General features: G+C 34.6%; 1 protein-coding gene across 1 annotated transcript; it reads right to left on the bottom strand.

Moving 5' to 3' along the window:
• Positions 1-991: 991 nt before the first annotated feature.
• On the bottom strand, positions 992-19469 carry Ppcs (phosphopantothenoylcysteine synthetase). The gene is made up of 7 exons (XM_068766791.1): positions 19324-19469; positions 9721-9869; positions 7704-7932; positions 6744-6958; positions 4000-4185; positions 2575-2677; positions 992-1794 (listed from the first exon to the last, which is right to left on the bottom strand). Exons 2-7 carry the CDS (start codon positions 9850-9852, stop codon positions 1715-1717), a joined length of 945 nt encoding a protein of 314 aa, XP_068622892.1. The 5' UTR covers positions 9853-9869; positions 19324-19469; the 3' UTR covers positions 992-1714.
• Positions 19470-20649: the final 1180 nt, after the last annotated feature.

Genomic DNA, 20649 nt, shown 5'->3' on the forward strand with positions numbered 1-20649 from the left:
CACACAAAGTAAAGGTAAGTTCACACTAAGTAAATGGAATAAACATCATAAATGTTCATAGGAATTGGTGAAGCGATTTCACCATAGTTGTAATGTGAACACGCCTTTATTATTCCATTTAAATTACAAGACTATTCATATATGTAAGCGTTCATCGACTGAAACAACGACGGTGTAACATAATCCGATTTTAATAATGGGGGACCGGAAAGTAATGTCGTTTCTTTCGACATATTTTACAGAAAAAACAGATCGATTTTCACCGCTCCGGCATTGAAAATTTGTATACTAGATAGCAAAAGGTTGTTAATAACGAACTTGAATATATTATTTATTAGAAATAATAACTTAATAAAATGTAGATGTGTGAATTTAACTTCAGAAAGCGACATTACTTTCCGGTCCCCCTAGTACATAAGGTTTAAAAATAAAAGTCCATATATTTAATTTAACACGTGGGCGTTTGGACATATACAGTACCCGGCGATAAATATTGCACATCAACTTTTGAAAAGAGACAGTCTGCTAATTTTGACTTCGTAGAGCACTATCTCTGTCCCACACTATGTGACGTTTTGTCAGTCGTATTTTGTGCGACAGAGATAACGCTCCACGAAGCCTAAATTAGCCGATTATCTCTTTCTATATGTTGATGTCCAATATTTATCGCCGCGTACTGTACATCTGGTTGATATTGACATTTTATGGACTTTCATATCAATTTTTAGCCATAACCTGTTGTTTGAAGACAGTATTTGACAAAATTTAAAGTAAATAATAACAAATGACAAAATTTAAAGTAAGTAAGTAATAGTAATAAATCACTTCACCAATAACTAATTTCATATTTTTCAAATGTATTTATATATACTAGTACACGTGGATTGTCGAGAAAGTTCGAACACATCCTAATATGTTAATAGATACCTTACAGTCCCGGCTATAAATGATGAACTTTGGAAAGAGACAATCGGTTAATTTCGGTTTCGTAGAACGTTATCTCTGTCGCACGAAATACAACGACTGCAAAATGTCATATAGGTAGTGTGCTGCAATATTTATCGCCAGGTACTGTGAGTTGTTTTGGTATCTATAATTTTAAAATAAAACAAAGATAGTTCCCGGTGTAACTCGCACCATTTAACACCATCAGCTGTTTAAATTTAAGCTCGAAGGGATTATATATCTTCACTCCAAAATATCAATACACCATCACATACATTTAACACCAAATAGCTTAAGACATAAAGCACATAACATAATTTAACAATAAAAAAATGTGTATAACGCAATAAATTTGAAATTGGAATCTTCCGAATTCAATCATGTAGTAATTAAAAAATAGTTACTATTTAAACATGAGTAATAATAATAATTAAATATAAATCATATTACACAAGCCGTAAGGTTGAAAATATTTTGCAAAAATACTTCTCCATGATTATAATTTATGTTGCAATTAAATATAAACCTTATTACACGCACACCAAAGTTAATATTTGAATCACAATGCTAATGTTTCACTTAAGCTATCACACCACCAATACGATAAAAATAAATATTCAACACACAATATGTTTTTAATAGAATAACATCCATAACTGCAAGTTCAGAGTAAGGGAATATGAACTTTGAGTTGTTGGTGTTAGGGTGTAGTTTCGCGGCCGCCGGCCTAGTCCGTTAGGTACAGGCGATGGAGGCGGCCGCGGGATACTCAGCGAGCGCTTGGACCTCCCAGGTGTTCCGTGTGCAGGCGGACTATTTCTCCAACTATAGTAGCTTCAATGTCAACACCTGCAACAAAGTTATATCTTCCTTGTTGATTTATTAATATCATCTAATATTAAAATATAATTTTGGTGCCTGTTTAAATTATTAAAATAATAGCTTTTTATGACATGCATATAATATATGGAACCTGTACAAATTTATATAAAAAATTTTGTCTGTTTCTTTGTTCCGGATCTTTAAAATGGTTAAACCGATTTTGACAGGATTTATATTGGCAGGTGACTGATGTAATAAGGAGTAACTTAGACTAATTTTATTTTAGAAAGTTCTTAAACCAAAAAAAAAAATTTTTTTCTAAATTACACACTGGTTAAGTTGCAGGAATAAATTAGTTGTCCATATAGGATTATTTACACCCTGTATATCCAATATTCAACTAAAAGCTACGAGGGTATCTAATTTGCCCTGATCTAAGAGTTCACAACAAAATAGGAAGGGGTTTTTTGTCACTTTTATATCCTTGACACTATTGCAGGACAATTCATTACCATGCCCTATTATCACTAAAAATCCTTTACATTACAATATGATTTTTATGTTTCTGTTTATATGAACTTTCTATGTTTATTATGAGATAATATAGAGATATTACTTAAGTGTATTGGACCACTCGGCAATCTATGTGAGGATCTTGATCCTACCTAGGATCGTCCACTTTAAGATTAGGGGGCAAGAGGCCGCCCCCAGAATTTTTAAAATGGTTTTTCATGTGTTTTATTTTAATGTACTGTTGATGTATAATTTGAGAAAATAATAAAAATTAAAAATTAGAATGCTCCATACCCGCGTGCACTTCTTCCCGCGTGAGAAGCACCTCGTGACTGGCCTCTGGCGTCACCAGGATTACCCTGTGGTGGCGCGTTTGCAACAGATTCGCCACCACCATCTGTGGATTCAGAGGGTCGGATTTAAAAAAAAAACTTTACCACTTGCCTGAAATACCTATATGCTATAATTATACAGGGTGTTAAAAACTTCGCTGAAGTCTAAAAAATGTTAAAAGTATTTTCAAATCCATCTCTATCATCATTTTACTTTTTTTGGTTGTACTTTTACTTCTGAATTTGTTTTGCTCATGTTTTTGCGTGTTGCAGTGTCTAAGTAAGTCTCTTAATCTATCTTTAGGACACCCAAAAATGTCCAGTTTTTAAATTACGTTTGTGCGACCACTTCCTCATCCCTACTTTATAATTATATATTCAGGTTTATCACCAGTATCTGTGCGGCGGTTGCCGTATTCGCCACATCGATGAACCTTGCGATCGCATCTTGAGTCTCGTCCGTGCAGTACACGCACGTGTGTGACGTGATATTGCTACCACCGCATAATGGACACTGTTATACAGCCTGAGGGTGTCTGTTGTTCGACGGAAATTTCACTAGTATGAAATGACTGCTCGACTTAGGGCTCCCCAACTTCCGAAAGAACCAGTTTGATGCGGTCTACATCCAGCGTCTTTACGACCTAGGAAATTTAAGGCTCCAGAGGTCATTTATCCTACGTACGAAGTGGCCTGGCACTGCCACTTTAACTCGCCCATCAATTGACTTATCTTGTTAACTTTCCTGATTTGTTCTCGGAGAGAAACCTCAAGTAAAGCACTTTCCATGCCTCGTTGAACTAAACTGCCGTTGAACTGACAAAGAGCTTGCAAATGACACCCGAAAAGATGGTTACCATGACAAAATACACTGCAGCGGAATATTTCTAAAGTATATTCATAAGCTGAATATAATCACTGATTATCCATTAGAGGTACTAGGAGCAGTATACTGATAACGCGATGTAAAATGTAACTAGCGCCATCTAGCGTCGAATAGAATAACTTTGTCTTATGTTGACATTCATTGATATGTGTTAACATAAAATTTATTTACTAAAATATAAGTGATAATAAGTAATTACTATAAATAATTGGTAGCCAAAAAATTCTGCTCTGTTTTATATAGTACAGTTTAATATTATTTAAATTTCAACCTTAACTTAATGAAATAGAAGCCGTTATTGCTTGTTCACAAAATGAACAGAAAAAATATATTAGTAATGATTTAATTCTGTTTAGATCATACCAACAACAATGTTCATCAGTAGACTTTTTACAGCTTAAATGTTGGTGATGATGATGGGCATCAACTTCAGTCCTACTGAACTTCGATATTAGCGATATAAAATAGTTTTATTTCAAATCAAAGAAGTTAATAAATTACCTTATGTTTATACTTCTCTAGAGCCGCTCTAGCTTTAGGTATGAGGAGGTTCTCATCCGTCTCCAGCTTGAAGGACACGACGTAGGCATTTGGCACCCACAGATTGACGAGCGGTGCCAGCATCTTCGGCACCAGGTGCAGATGGATGACAGGGGCTCCACTCTCCGACTGCATCTTGTGGGTGGGCTGGGAAAATGAAGATTCTTATATAACGTCATCATTATCTAAGGCCTTCTTTCATCCTCTGCTGAATCTCATAAAATCATTTCAATAATACATTGTTTAGAAAAAAAAACTATTTAGTAAGGTGGATAGATAAACGCATTAAAAATGTTTTTAATCAAATATATTTTTAATGCGGTGAACAGGGACCTCATATAATATCTCGCAAAATATAACTCAGAACCTTCCGAAATAACTATAAGTTGCTAAAACCTCTGGCCTTTGTGTTGTCAGGCTGGCTTCACCAGAGGCCCCTTCCTCTTCTTCTCGCTCCTCCTTCTTCTTAAACCAAGCTATTTTAAGAAAACTTTACTTGTACCTGAGTATTTTGTTATTTGAAACATTTTATATATTACTAGCTGATCCCGCAAACGCTGTTTTGCAAAAAAAAAATTAAAGTTTTTAATAAACAAATGTAAGATAAGGGTTGATCGTAGAGGGGTGAAAATTTAGGTTTGTGTGTATTTTTGTATGCTGTATCATAATAAAATAAAAACCAAAAAATATGTCTAAAAAATTAAAAATAAAATTTAGGGGTGGACCACCCTTATAACTTAGGGGTATGGAAAATAGATAGTAGCCGATTCTCAGACATACTGAATACGCATGTAAAATTTGGTAAAAATCGGTCAAGTCGAACACCGTGACACGAGAATTTTATAACAGGTTGTCAAATATCTCCTTTCCGCTTTTTTGCTCTTTATTCAATCCTTTATAAAAAGTGTTACAGTGATCGGATTTAGTTCAAATATGCGCCGTTTTGTTCGATAATCTGTTTCCATCTAGACGGCAACTTCATAATACCTCCCTCGTAGAAGCCCCCCTCCTTATTTGCGAAGAACTCGGATAGCCACTTTCACAAACCTCTTTTGAGTTCAACTTTACACCACCAAGGGCGTTCGCCATGGACAGGAACAGGTGGTAATCACTTGACGCTATGTCCGGGCTATATGGTGGATGTGATAAAACCTCCCATCCGAGCTCCCGTAGCTTCTGACGAGTCATCAACGAAGTGTGTGGTCGGGCGTTGTCCTGGTGGAACACTACACCCTTCCTGCTGGCCAATTCTGGACGATCGCCTGCTTCAAGCGGTCCAGTTGTTCGCAGTAGATAGTAGAATTAAGCTTCTGGCCATATGGGAGCAGCTCATAGTGGATGATTCCCTTCCAATCCCACCAAACACACAGCAAAACCTTCCTGGCCGTCAATCCCGGCTTGGCCACTGTTTGGGACGATTCACCGGCCTTCGACCACGACCGTTTTCGCTTGATATTGTCGTATGTGATCCATTTTTCGTCGCCAGTCACCATCCGCTTCAAGAATGGGTCGAGTTCGTTCCGTTTCAGCAGCATATCGCAGGCGTTGATTCGGTCCAGAAGGTTTTTTTGCGTCAAATCATGCGGCACCCAAACATCAAGCTTTTTTTTGTATCCAGCCTTTTGCAGATGGTTTAAAATGGTTTGGTGACTAACTCCCATCTCCTGGGCGATGTCACGAGATGCCACATGCCGGTCTAACTCGATGTAGTCCATGATTTGATCGGTATTTGTCGTCACAGGTCTTCCGCCGGTTGGCTTATCCATGGTGTCGTTTTCGAAACCATTTGAATCGTCGAAACCATTCCTCCGCGGTTCGAAGTGATAGAGTACCATCCCCCAAAACACCATTAATCTCAAGGAACGTTTCTCTAGCGGATTTGCCTTTAACGAAGGAAAACTTTAAAATAGCGCGAATTTCGGCGTTAGTGAACTCCATGTTTACAGGTCTATAACTGTTGAACGCAATATCCAAACTAATCATGCATAGCGTCGTTTTGTAGGTTATGTCAAGACCTTTCAAATTATCTATAATATTGCCAGATACGAGCTCTGTAGGGCTTTGTACATAGCCGCGAAATTCAAAAGACAAAAAGGCGGAAGGGAGATATTTGACAACCATATATATTATTTTCTTTTTTTAATATTTGTTCTCCTGCCATGTCATGGGTACTTTAATTTTGGGGCATAAATCATTTTTCAGATTTTTTTTAAACAGTCCTCTTTTCTTTTCCTATAAATTATTTCTCTTTTTCTATACAAAATCTTTCATTCTTCACGTTCTGATCTTCTTTCAGACATCGCTTCACTTCCTTCATCTACATTCCTGCTTTACTATTGCTTTTTACATCACAGCATATATATTAATACTTATTTTTTGTTAAATCATCGATAGTTGATCTCATTCTTTTATTACATTTAACACCTTACTTTAATTCTTAATTTTGTTCTTATAGATTGCCTGTTACCACAACTTGCAAAACTAAAAAACACAAGGCGACATTTATTGCTGTCCACGAGGGATACGATGTTATCCACTTCTATTCTCCATGCTGTATCCATCAAGGGAGATTCTTCCAAATACAGGACAGCCAGCGATAAGGTGCATTACGATCTGGTCCACTTCCTGATCACAGATGCACGAGAACTCTCATTGTTTCACAGGGTACAGTTAGGTTGGTATTACTGCTAAATATGGTAACTCACCACCCGGTCCTTAGGTATATAGAAGTCGGAGACAGCGGCTGCCAGGTACAGCAGGGCACGAGGTCCGAGCCTGGCCAGACACTCGCACGCGGCTCGCAGCAGCCAGAAATACTCCGAGACGGTGGTGAAGGACACGTGGAGCAAGGCCCCTGCAGCATGAGCGGCTTTGTATCGCGCCAGGACTGGCGCCAGCACGTCCACGCTGTCCGGCTTCACTGGACACGAGATCAATTTGATTTCATTAACTAATGAGATGAAGTCTAAAGATACATTAGAATCAGCTATTTGGGAAGCTCCTATACGTCTAAAAACCACTCTTAATAAACACGCAATTAAAATAAAAAATCTGTTATGGATACAATGAATTATTAAGATTTTGTAAAGACTCTATAAGAGCTTCAAAAGACATGTACGGCAGGCATTTATTCAAATATTCTGATATAAAAACTGAACATTTGTGAGAAAGGAGAGTGCATCGCAACGTTTGTCCGAGAATGAGGTCCACGCAGGATGGCTTTCCATTTAAGCAAATTCACTTCAAAATTTTAAGGTTCCAGCGGTCATCTGTCTTAGGCGATATGTTTAGAAGGCTCAAAGATTTTAATGGAATCAGGCGTTACCTTGCGGACGTCCGTCCTAAGTAAGAAAAGGACCAATATTTAGCCACTTCCGCACATGCAGTGATAGTCGTGCAACAAAGTGCACCGTCCACCAGACCGCTGATAAATGCGTATGCGGCAAACAATGCGAATCACACAACTGCCACCGCCAAATCACTCAACACGTGTTTCACCCCTCCACGGGGCATCTTCAGGAGTTATTTTACACCGATTAGTGCCAAACACAGAGGCTCATACATTTCCAATAGAAATTGCTTGAAGGCGGCCTCCGGTCTCCGAAAACAAATTTATTTATGAAAAAATGTTTTTTTTTTTTGATGAAGATAGTCAAACAACTCACCAGTAATAGTAGTGTTGGGCCCGCGTTCATTCAGCTCCAACATATCGAGCAGCTTCTGCCCGTTGAAGTGCCTCGTGTAGGGTTCCAGCGACTTCTGCCTGTGCATGAAGATCACCGCGTACCCGTGCTCCAGAAAGTACTCCGCAGACGCCGACCCTCGGGTACCGGCGCTGAAGTTATCCACGAAACGCACTGTGTTGTGCTCCAAGGGTACCGTGGTGCCACCAGACTGGTTCCAGAAAAATTGTTTATCAGTAACTAAACAGATGAAAATACAGGATGTTCTATTTTTAAATGCAACTAACGTACTTTACCTTACGTCTTTGTTATGCTTTATAGCAGGGGTGGTCAACCTGCGGCTCGCGAGCCACATGCGACTGTTTGAACGATTGTTTTTTGCTCTGATTTATTGTAGAATTATTTCAATATTTTTATTTATATTGCTTATCGAAACAGAGTACTTGTCTGAATAATTTTATTTTACCATAAAATTATTGTAATGCAATCATAATTAACTAACCGGCATTTGAAATAATTACTGAGGAATGCTGTCGTCACTATTCATATTCAAGCTTTAAATAATTATCTGTTTTGATTTTTTTATATCTAAATTAAATACGCGTATTTTGTACTTACATTACATATAAAATATATAATATCTGTAAAAAAATTATACCGTCTTGCATTTTTTAAATGCTTAATTAATTGTGGCTAGCGAACATTATCAAATTTCGAAAGATGCCTGCAACTGTCAAAGCACTTGACAACCTCTGCTTGTTATTTTTCAAATTTAGAATTATAAAAGAGTTTAAAAAGAATGATATTAAGTTCATTTCAAACAGCATTCCTTTTGAAATAGGATGAAACATAGACAACGGCATTAACTATAATTATTCCGTATATTTAAATGATTCAGACAATCCATACAAGTGCCGACACGCAATAATGAGTTATTCGTAATCTGTGGGTTACATTGTCTATATACAACATATTGTTGTATAATCTGTTATAGATGTTTTGCCGCGCAGCTGGTACAATCTAAGGTTTTATATGCCTTTCTGCTTTAATTAAAATTAAAAAATAATTAATCGTAATTGTCAAACCGTTCTCGAGAAATAATAGGCTAGTGGAAGCCATATTTTATTAAAAAAATACGAAATTTACTTTTATAAATAAAAATTAAACGTCAATGTCTCTCGACGGTTTGAAAATTACAATTAATTATTATTTAATTTTAATTTAAACAGAAATGCATATAATGCCAGTATTTTAGCCTTAGCTTGTCTTCGTGTAAATAGAAATAATATTTAATAGCTTGGTGTAAATATTTAGCTTATTTGTTGTCAATTAATGTGTCATACCCAAACCATCACCTTCGCTTTTATATATATATATATATATATATATATATATATATATATATATATATATATATATATATATAATATGAAGGTGATGGTGTTTGACTAAATTGTGTTACCAGTGATAATATATGGATCTGAGACTTGGTCGCTTACGGCTTCATAAGACTCAAGTTCACCCAAGGAGTAACAGAGTTCGAAACAGAAATGATTAGATCCGCAGAACCAAAGTTACCGACATTGCTTGAAGAATTGCTCTTCCTGCTCGTGCAGCTGACGGGTCGAAGTAACTCTCTACATAGGCATTCCACTAGGGGGACTGACGACATAGTAAAGGTTGTGAGAAGTAGCTGAATGTGGGCAGTACAAGATCGATCATCCCCACTACTCATAAACAAGTTTTTAGATGATGGGCAGCAGCGGTCTCTATCTACCATAAAACAAAACTGCGATCGCCAACCTACCTGGAAAGCGTGGCGATTATGGTATATGACATCCACATAGACATCTTTTTAAAATTAAATAAAGTGTTAATAAACTTAAGGTTTTCATTAATACATTCACCACTTTCTAAGACCCCCCCCTACTTTGTCGCATTTTTGTAGCACTAAAAATAAATATACTATTTGCAAAAGTTTTTTAAATGTTATACTTACAGTAACAAGCGCAATCCTGTTACCATATTTGTCGTGGCGCTCGCAGAACTCCTTGAGAAGGGAACGGTTGTCCTCGAAGTCGGTGGGGGGGAGGTGGACAGCGAAGAACTCCTCCCACGTACCAGTCGCCATCCTCGCCGGTCGCTTATCTGAAATGGCAATTATTTCAGGCAACAGACATAACGGCTTTTCAGTTACTATAAGCATAACAAGCGTCTACGCTTTTCAATAGGCATAAACATAATTATTTAATAAGACCGCTTGGTAGCGGCTTCTATACTGCGTCTTCTTTCCTTGTCAAAGTCGCTGTCCGTGGTCTGTGGTCAGAACCTTAAAATCTCAGCGGCCATTTTTTCTGTGCGCCGTGACATTTCAAATCAGCTTTCATAATATAATTATTAAAATATATTCTCACGAAAACTTTATCGATTTTATCAGGAGTAATTTACGGTGTAGATACCAGGAGTAAATATAAATATTAGTTAGTACACATTTCTATGAGTGATGTCTTATATGCGCTTTTACATATCTCAGATAATATTCAGAAAACTTCTTTTGTTAAATAAAAAATTATATGACTCTATAGAAGATAGTACTCTTTGGGAATGCTATTTAAATATATCATTTTAAACGATGTTAAAGATATATTTTTTTTATTTAACACGTTCCGTGCCAGTGTAATTTTTGAAGGTTTTCCATTTAGGCCGCGTGGGGCGTATACGACCCACACTTTAAATATTCAAACTGTCATTAGAAACGTGTACTTTACAGTTTTACAATACTTCAAAGCTATAATTAGCGAGAAATAATTAAAAAAATTATTACGCATACGTGATGTGAAGTTATTTACACACACCGGCACAATTAGAACACAAAAAAGCTGTTTTTCGACTTATTTAATACAATATAATTACCTCTGCTATAATTATTAAAAATTATAATTAAATAAGCCGGAAAATATTTATTTTTAAAAATATGCTAGAATTATGAAAAAAAGCGATTCATAAATTTCTCCTTTTCAGTTATTATCGGTTTAATTTTAAAATGAACACAAAAAAAAATGAAATCAATATGGAGTGTTGTCTCCGCGAGCCCTTATTAGTGCTTGTATACGACAGCCCCTATTCAAAATAAGGTTGTCGATTAATTCTTGAGACAAATTGTCCGATTATTCCATTAACGCGAGTTTTAAATCAGGAACCTTCCTGGGAGCTGGTGTTGTGTTTGGTGTATTCGAGACTACAATTCATTTGTTTTTCAATGAGAACTGTAAATGGCCTGAACGGAAAATGCAGTGGCGGTCGTATACGCCCCACATGGCATGGAATGTGTTAAATGCATTAATAGAGCTCTACTAATTGTCGCGTGTGTGGTGTGGATGAGATTATGCATCATGTGTTGATAGAATGTGCCAAGAAATTAAGGAATATATGATTTGTTAGGCCATACGATGTTGGCGCCATGCAATCTGTATTGTCGGGAGCTATGTCGGAAGCGACTAGACGACTTTGCAGATTGGCGACTTGCCTTCATAATGACTTTTGAACATTTAATCGAATCAGGCGTTATTTTGCGGAAGTCTATCCTAAGTAAGAAAAGGACCAATATACAGCTTCTTCCGCCAATGCAGTAGTAGTCGTGCAATAAAGTGAAGTAAAGCGCCAGCCCGCTGATAAATGCGCATGCGGCAAATAATGCGAATTACACAACCACTCCACGGGACTTCTTCAGGAGTAATGATACACCCATTAGTGCCAAACACAGTGATTTTTGAACGTTGTCATTCGCAAAATTTTTATTATGATTACAATGGGGTTGACATGTCCAAACATGTATAAAAATTAACCAAAAACATTAGAGAGCAACATTACGTCATCATCAGCAGCGCATCGAAAAGGGGGAATTCCACAGAAATAAAATTGTTCATTTACATCTTCATAAATATAGCTTGAATATACCTACTTCTACTTCGTGTTGTTATTATCTCAAGACCAACTGGCCCTAGACAAATCCCACAATACAATCAAACAATTGCAATAAAAACTTTTTTTCAGGAATGATTTTGTTTATTTTTCTGACTGGCCCATCAACGTTCATAAATAATAAAAAAGAAAAATATGTAGTTAATAAATACATGATCAAGTTTGACTGATTGGAGACTTCATTTTCAAAAAAGTTACACAAGACGCTATTTTCATTGTCTAACTTGTTATAAGTCGATTTTAGGACTTTATGAATCAAAGCTGGTAATATGGTGCAGCGATTCCCCTGGAGCCTAACCCAGAACTGCTCCTATTACCATCTAATGTTTCTCGCGTTGTTCAGTTGTTTTACACGGAGAGTTCATCGGATGTTTACCTTTAGACAGCTTACTCGTCAAAGAGAAGTCTGAGAAATACATTAACCCTTTCCACTCCAATGTCGAGTGTCACTCGACACTGATTTTGTTCCACAAGCTCCACTGTCGAGTGATACTCGACATGGTGTTATACTTGTTTTTGCGGAAAATTTTAAAACAGGAAACATTTTTGTTACTAAAATATTTGAATCACGAATGAATGAAACATATTCTAGAATCGCAAGATGCTATAATTCAATTAAATTTTATCGATGCTACATAACAGCCTTGGAGTGGAAAGGGTTAATGAAACTTTGTATTGTTTCTATTTGTTAAAACATATGTCTTTTCAAATCTAGGTTAAGTTGTATTACGCAAACTAGTTGTAAGTTTTCCGAATGTAAAAAATAACGCGTTCGGAAGAACTAGTAGAAGTGACAGTCTTAAACCATTTAAAAGGGGAGATGGTAATAATATTTAAATTACATTAATAATTTATTTATGTTGAGTTTTATAAGAGTCACCCAGAGAGCAACGGAGAAAGTTTTGCGAGATCGAAAAAGAAATGAGATCGAGAAGAATTGCTCATCTGTTCGTTGGTAGCGAAAGGTAAGCAAAGGAAGGACTGATCATCGTGACCATCTTTGAGGGAGACTTATACCTTGTAGTGGGCGTCCATCAGCTAAAAAGAACATGGTCGTCGGTGCCAAAAGATTCTTGAATGGTCACGTCTACCGGTGACGTAGGTATGCCCACCACGAGGAGAATCGAAGATGTCAAGTGAGGCTATGGAAGCATAACAGCTTTTCAGTTATCATAAGCCCACAGTACAGACTTTTCATCACTCACTCAGACACTGCTCCCGATTCGAATCCAAAAGACGTAACCACGTGACCTTATGTGAAAACCTTAATATACCTCCGTTCAACTTACCTGACCTTCTCAAGAAAAAATCTACAGCAGAATCTTTTGATGAGTTGGCCCGGCACTTTGTCCTAAATCTTAAGGAATTTAACGGTCTGTAGCGCTTGGGCAGCGATTTAATATAAAACAATTTACCAAAATTTATTGTTAATATGTATAACTTTTAGCTGCATTTATTCATAAGAGAAAATTGTGTAAGAAAATATTGTAATAATTATAAAACGCTGTCGTGCCTCGCAGCTGGGAGAAGAAAGATCCGTATTAAATAGCGGCAACCCTCTCCCAACTGTCTGTGCTTAGTAAAAGCGAAAAAAAAATATTGCACAAAAAAAAAACTTTAGCGATACAAATTAGAATTAATAAAAAAAGGTTATCATAAGCACAACTAGGCAATACTTGACGTCGTCAATAGGCATAATCATAATAATTACATCCAAAAGACGCTTTTGGACAAAGGCGTCGCTCATAGATATTCAACATAATGATAATATGACCAAAACGTAGCGGTAGCCCAAGATCTATCATCATGTCTGGTTTGTGAGAATCTTATAACTTACTTACTTACCTTTAGATGCATCTATCGAATATATTTATAATCGATTCTAATTTATTTTTCCATTTTATAAATCACTACGTTCTTACCGCATTTTATTTTATATTTCATTATTTTAAGCATAAAATAAATATCAATACGCATTGTTCATTTTCTAAAGGTAACAGATTTCGAAATGAATTGTATACGGTGCATTTTTAATGTCGAACTTTCACAACAGACCGTAACAAACAATGACTCGCTTCTGCAGTGCCGTCGGATTCAACTTCTTTTATATCCTAGTCGGAGTACGCTCGTTGAGTGCATATGAAATTAATAACACTGCACTGCAAGAATAAACTCGTTGGATATAAATACTGAAGTTCTTTGCACTTCATAATAAACGAGGGTTGGAGAGGACAGTACAGTGGTAAAAAAGCAAACCATCATGGTCGTTCACCAAGACATTGAACCGATGTAATGATACATGGAAATACAACAGCGAGTAGGCACAGTCTTGGCAATGGATGATGATCAGGATGATAATACATATCACATCATCATAACCTGGAGGAGATATGACTGAAAGAAGCGACTTAGCTTTGATGTGGCGGTGAGCACGCCATATGGCGCGGAACACGTTGAGCGCCAAACTAATTTTAAGGGGATTCCCATCAGGTCACGCGCGCCATTTAGAAGCGCTGGTAATTAATGCCAATGTTTTTTCTAGATAAGATTTTAACAGAAATTTGCAGATTCCTGGCCAGTGTTTCTTTAAAATTAGCACTTGTGACCAAAAAAAAAAACATTCATCATGCTGAATTGAATCTTAAAAATAACACAAACTCCGAAGAAAACCAGGAAAAGTCTCGTGAAGTTTGAGTACTGTAAATTATGTTATGACAAAAATGTAAGAAAAAATGGTAGAGTGATGGCATGAAGAGACCCAGCGTGTTGTAACATTTTGAAATACTTGTGAAGGAGAACTATTTTTATGTTTGCCATGTTTCAATGAATCCCATTAATTCTGTAATGATACCAAATTAAGTAAATTTTATAAAAATTGTCATTAATTCCGTAAAAAAGTGTTAGTTTTATATTTATTATGTTACACGCTACACCGATGGCTTCTAAAATGAAGCTGGCAACTCCTGAAATGAAGACCAAGGACTTGCAATCGCAGCGTTTCACTTCCACCCACAGAATGACCGACTACCTTCAGATTGTAGGAAAATGCTAGATGCAAGCCATTTACGACCGGTTTTATTTTAATTCTATGGGGAAGGCCTATATCCAACAATGGACGTTCTGCGGCAGAAGTTATGATCATAATTGTGTAATGAAATTAAAGCTTGACATCGTATTTTATCTGTGGTAAACCCATAACATTGCATTTGCGCTATAAACAAAATATTACCGTGTTATTGTATGAGACCACAGATAAAACACAATGTTCTAGTCTGAACGCCCTCTGCCCCATCTAGGTAACATAGGAATAAATAGATATATATAAGGTGATGAGTGCGTTGATGTTATATTAATGCGTAACACTACACTATATGCACAGGTCAACGCGGCTTTTGTTTGATCACTATCTGTCCCCTTTTCTGTTTTATCAAGCAATCCTTTTGCCTCAAAATCCATCGTGAGGCTGATCTAATACGTAAGTGTTGTCTTTGTACATGCTTCGTCTACCCTATTCTCAGATGAAGCTGTTCAGATCCAGTTCACCCAGATGACGGATGCGGTGTTGTTCTAACGTATTGTTGATTACAGTGTCCTTATATAACACAGGTACTTTTCACTTTTATTGCCAGTTCGAGGTCTTTCGAGGCAACCAAACAAAAGGGTGACCGAGGAACCCAGGGCACGAGTCTACACACTACTATATTACCGGATATGAAAACCGCCGAGCTGTTAGTTCGCTTCTGCGTATATTCCGTAACTAGGCTTTAGGGCTGCCCACTAGGGGATTTGGCTTGGACTGTCACTCGTCGATAATATCCGTTTAGCATTTGACTTTATCTAATAGCACTATTACCGCTTCGGAAAGCATCAACACTGGGAAAAATTGCAGGAAAATTTCCAGCAATAGGTCTTTCTAGTATGATCAAGTATCGACAATGACAGTGTGTATACGTGGCATGTATAACATCGTTCACTCGTTTAGTCATTCCACACGACTTCAATCAATAGCCTTGGCAACACTAAAAAATCTGGCTATTATTTATTTATTTATAGTTCTTGGACCACGGTTCAGCAAGCTGTAAGATCTATGATGTGTTGTGTTTTTTTTATGGCCCCTGCTATTGGGGGCCTCTCGTACCCCTATCTTTGGTGGGACAGGGACTTTACGGGCAATTTATTTTTTCACATAGTTATTTATTATTACCATTCTCTCCTTTCGTTCTTCACATATTCTTTCAATCTATTCTTTCATGCCACATTTCTGCTATCTTTGCCTTTTACTCTGTGACCTTTCATTCCTCCCTCATTACATGTTACATTTTATCTTTATTTCTTTTCGTTTACATTTTATCACATTTTATATCACATTTTGAGTTACATTTTATCACATTTTTTCTTATTGTCTATTTAAAATTTTTCTTTTTTTCTTTAATTTTTATTTTTTTGTATCACTTTTTTAATTATTTCTTTGCAGTATGAGAGAAATTCTTACCTAGTATCCTTTCCGCCTATCAGGGAGGCTATTGACTCCTCCCTGATTTTAACGCCAGACCGGCACTCGAATTCGAGATCTATGATGTTAACTGCTCTAACTTTAATCGAACATACTATATATTATTTTCGATAATGTAAGATAAATGTCAAATAATAAAAATTGGTTCGACAAATAGGTACAAAAGGTTAATGACCGGTTTTAGACGCTGTTAAACTTTCGCACAATTTCACATCGGACGAAGAGTAATCGAGCCGTGGTTAATGGGATTTGCGTGTGTTTACATGGTGTAACTGGATACGGTAAACTCATAGGTTTACGACATCTTGTACGGTTTCACGAAGCCTTTATAGTAGATTAATTAGGGTTTTTTTGAGGGCCTATTCCAGCTTACATATTTAAAACATTTAAGACAAGCGTTCTACAACTTGTGTTCGCGAGACAAATCTCCTTGACTACATTCAATTATTTAAAGCAGAGTTATTTACCAACCTTAAAACTGAAATATAAACAGTTCAGAAACTTCTTTTAATTTTGAAAGAAATGTCAGAGCATCGATCATATGAATTTGAATTGTCAAAAGTGCCTTTTTGATGTTTTATAACAAATATTATTTTTATGCTGCATCTATTTAGTATAAGTTTGTTTTAATATATCATTGTATAAGATGAACAGACGAGCTAAGGAATGGTTGCATACACCTCCAAGTGTGAAAAAGGCTTTTTTTTTAAAAAAAAAAGAGGTGTTTCCTATTTTAAATTTGATTCTTTTTAATCAAGTAGTTTTTAGTCAAGTAGTTCTATGAACAAATAGAATTAAAAAATGTATGCACTTCTATCTATTTATTTAAATTAATTTAAATGTGGAATGTTCAATTTTGTAATAGAACCTTCTGGATATAATTGAAATCAAAATTATTTACACAAATAAAATTATTTAATGTTTAATCTTTGAGATATCTGTCACTTTTTAGATTGAAAATATTAGTTTTTAAAATGTGTCATTTATTCTATAGAAGGAAGATATAATATATTTTATTTGAATTTAAAGTGTTCTATAATAAAAATATATTCAGATATTCAACAATAAAATGTTGAATATTTCTGGATCTTCATCGTTTCAGCCCGTAGATACCTATTGCTTCCCCCAAACATGTCATTAGAGGTATGTCATAATAGCTATGCTTGGCAAGTGGGTTGGCGATCACGGTTCCATAATATGGTACATTGAGGATGCCATTGCAAATTTGTTGGCTATTTTTTTGTAAACAGGGGCAGACAGTAGTCCTATAAAATAAATGCAAAGTGTAAATTATATTAAATTTTATTTCAGGAAACGAACCTGCAACCGACAATCCAAATCTCAGTCCTAACCCCTGAGTTACCTCTGTTCAAGTTATGGATATTCATTGCCATATATTTAAAAAAAAAAACAATAATGTTTTCTTTATATCCTTTCAATAACTAATAATCCTCTAGTTTCAAAATAAAATTTGACTAACTTTCAAGGTTAACTTTTAAACAGATGTATAAATGCACATATGTTTTGGTTAAAAAAATTAGTAACAATTTTAATTAGCCCTTGAACACTATTTGTACTCATTTTTACATAAGTGTCTTAATTCGAACAAGTGATTAGATATTATAAGCTCTTCATATCGTTTATTTATTTTTAGTCTGTATTGTACAAGACCACAGAAGAAAAATTACATTAATATGGCAAAAGACAAATTACAGTCAGGTCCTACCACAAATTGCGATTTTCTCAGGCAGTTATTGGATGGACTTTGTTACAAAGAAAAAATTGAGTGGAAGGCAATCATGTGATAAAAATTCCATTGTACAGATATATTAAAATACATAGTAATACATACATCTTAAAAATACTACTTACTATTATAATACAAACTACATACATATAATATTCAATGTGTATATAAACATACATTATATATATTTATCTTCAATTTTTTAAGTATACAGTGCCTAACGAAAATACATTATCTGTGAAAATATTCTATTATTAAGACATTTGCTTTCCCCCCAAGAAAAAACTATTAACCACCATTAACATATGTCTAAAATTTACATTCTTAATTTACCTATTTGGTTTAATATATATTAGATTTACTTAATTAAATAGTTTAATATATAAACTTTTCAAATAAAAACATTCAACTTAAAAATAGCAGTAATGATGCTGTAATCAATAAAACAACAGCTTCCATTCATTTAAAAAGGGGAAACAATTATGTGGTAGTAAAATATAAATAAATTAATATTAAAAATAGTAATTGAAATACACATATTGATTTCACTCTATTGTCGCAAATAAAACATCCTCTTGCAACAATTAAAATGAAAAAAAAAATGAGTTAAAATTTTAAAGATCACATAGGGTTAATTTAACTTTGCAGTAATCTGGGAATTTTAAGTTTTTATGAATTTTTTTTCTGCATATTACTTGTGTTAGATATTTTTGTACATAGTTTTACTTGAACATGATTTGTAAACCATCACTTTGGCTAAAGGTAAAGGTTATGGGAATTTACTGATGTCTTTTTTTATAATGAGACAAAGACTTAAGAAATTTTGTGTTAATAATATGTACATGGCGTAATTATTCATAATTATTTACAATGAAACTAAATCAAGTTTTGAAATAAAACTAAAAAATATTTTTCTATATTAATAACTAAACTACACAACATAACACAAACCAAGAAGAAAGTAGTATATAAAAGATTCATTTTATTGAGTAATATTTTCTAATTTAATTTAAAAAAATGAATTTGGATTAAGATATTTTAATTTTAATAAATAATTGATATAGTATAATTATAATAGGTATAATTGATATGATTTAACAGTAAATATACCAGCATTATTCCAACTAATGGGCTTCAATGGAATGTGTAAACACAGTTCAAATTAATCAACTATTAAATTAATTTAGTAATTATCTCGTTGGAATTTAGTATTAATAAATAAACAATATTATTCCACGTTGTGAAATATATATTATTAAAGTATTGACAACATCTACAATTTTAAATGCAGCTATGTAATATTTGAAGCCACATGAAATGTTAACCAAAACATAAACTCGTTTAAAATGGTAAACACTTACATTGGTTTTATGAAAAAATCCTGGGGCTTCGCTAATTTGCAGTTTTAAAACTACTTCTTTATTAGGAAATACAGAAAACCAGTTAACATAAATTGATAATGAACAGAAAATGTCACCGGAATTAAAACTCAGGCACAAGTTCGTCAGCTGCTCTGTCAACGACAACTGTCACTAGAATAAAGCGACAGCCAAGCGTTCATAACTTAGTGAATTATGTAGAAATTTTTAATATATTTCATGTTCTACATTTCTTTTACAAGATATAGTTGTATTAAACATCGGTTGTTTATTTATATGTAATCATTAAACTTAAATTTATTCGTAAACTCTACTTTTCGTATTTATATAATGTTATATATGTTATCTCGACATTATTTACGAGGTCTTAAGAGTACTTAAGATTAAAGTTATTGTAATATAAATAGCGCAATAATTTACTGTTAATATTTATAATTAATATTATACTTATAACTACGACACTATTTCGTAAATATTATTTAAATCGTGCGGAAAGTGAAAATGCCATTATAGTAGTGACTCTCAGAAAAAAAAACATAATGAAAAACAACATATTTTTAATGTTTACATATTTTTTACATCTTAAAATGTTGGTTTGTTAAAGGAAATATTAATTGAGTATTCAAATACAAATTGTTAATATACAATAGCAAATTATTAACCTTTTTGATGCTAATTAGTATTTCATATTTCAAGTGATCTGATTGATATTCATTATCACCCACTTAGGATATAATGATCTCTCGCAGAGTATTTGCTATATCTTTTATCTTTTCCGACAGAGATAGGTTGGTTTCTATCACATGGGACTTGACCTGATTAATTTAATTGTAAATCATTCCGTTTGCTTTAATTATTTATGACTGTATGGCAAGTATGTCTGACATCTGTTCTTTTATTTCTAAGCGTAAGTTTAATGAAAAAATGTGAAGTCAATAAATATTGTATGAGATTATTAATAAATGATATTTTTTTTCTAAAGAGTGTATTTAAAATAGCGTTTTCTCGATAGCACTTCATTGACACTTGAGATCTTCATTATAAAGTGTGTCATGGTCGGAGTCACACCCTTCAAAGCTTTCAAAGCAGTGTTCGGAAACTTTTTAGCCGCACGCTTAACCAGGGTATCAGAGGCTATTGAAAGTTGCGTGTTTTTCATTATTACTGAGATTAAAATTTTTATGAAACTGTGTGGATATTTATTTAAATATGTATATTTAAGATGTATTATAGAAAATTTTGCATTCAATAATAAAAATAAATTAAACCGTAAACAAACAATACTTTACAAGGAATTAGGATGTCCAC

The sequence above is a fragment of the Battus philenor genome, unplaced genomic scaffold (genome assembly GCF_028537555.1).
Source record: "Battus philenor isolate CCGP_79_NKW_IND1 unplaced genomic scaffold, ilBatPhil1.0.hap1 SCAF_10, whole genome shotgun sequence".
In the NCBI taxonomy this organism is placed as follows: Eukaryota; Metazoa; Arthropoda; class Insecta; order Lepidoptera; family Papilionidae; genus Battus; species Battus philenor.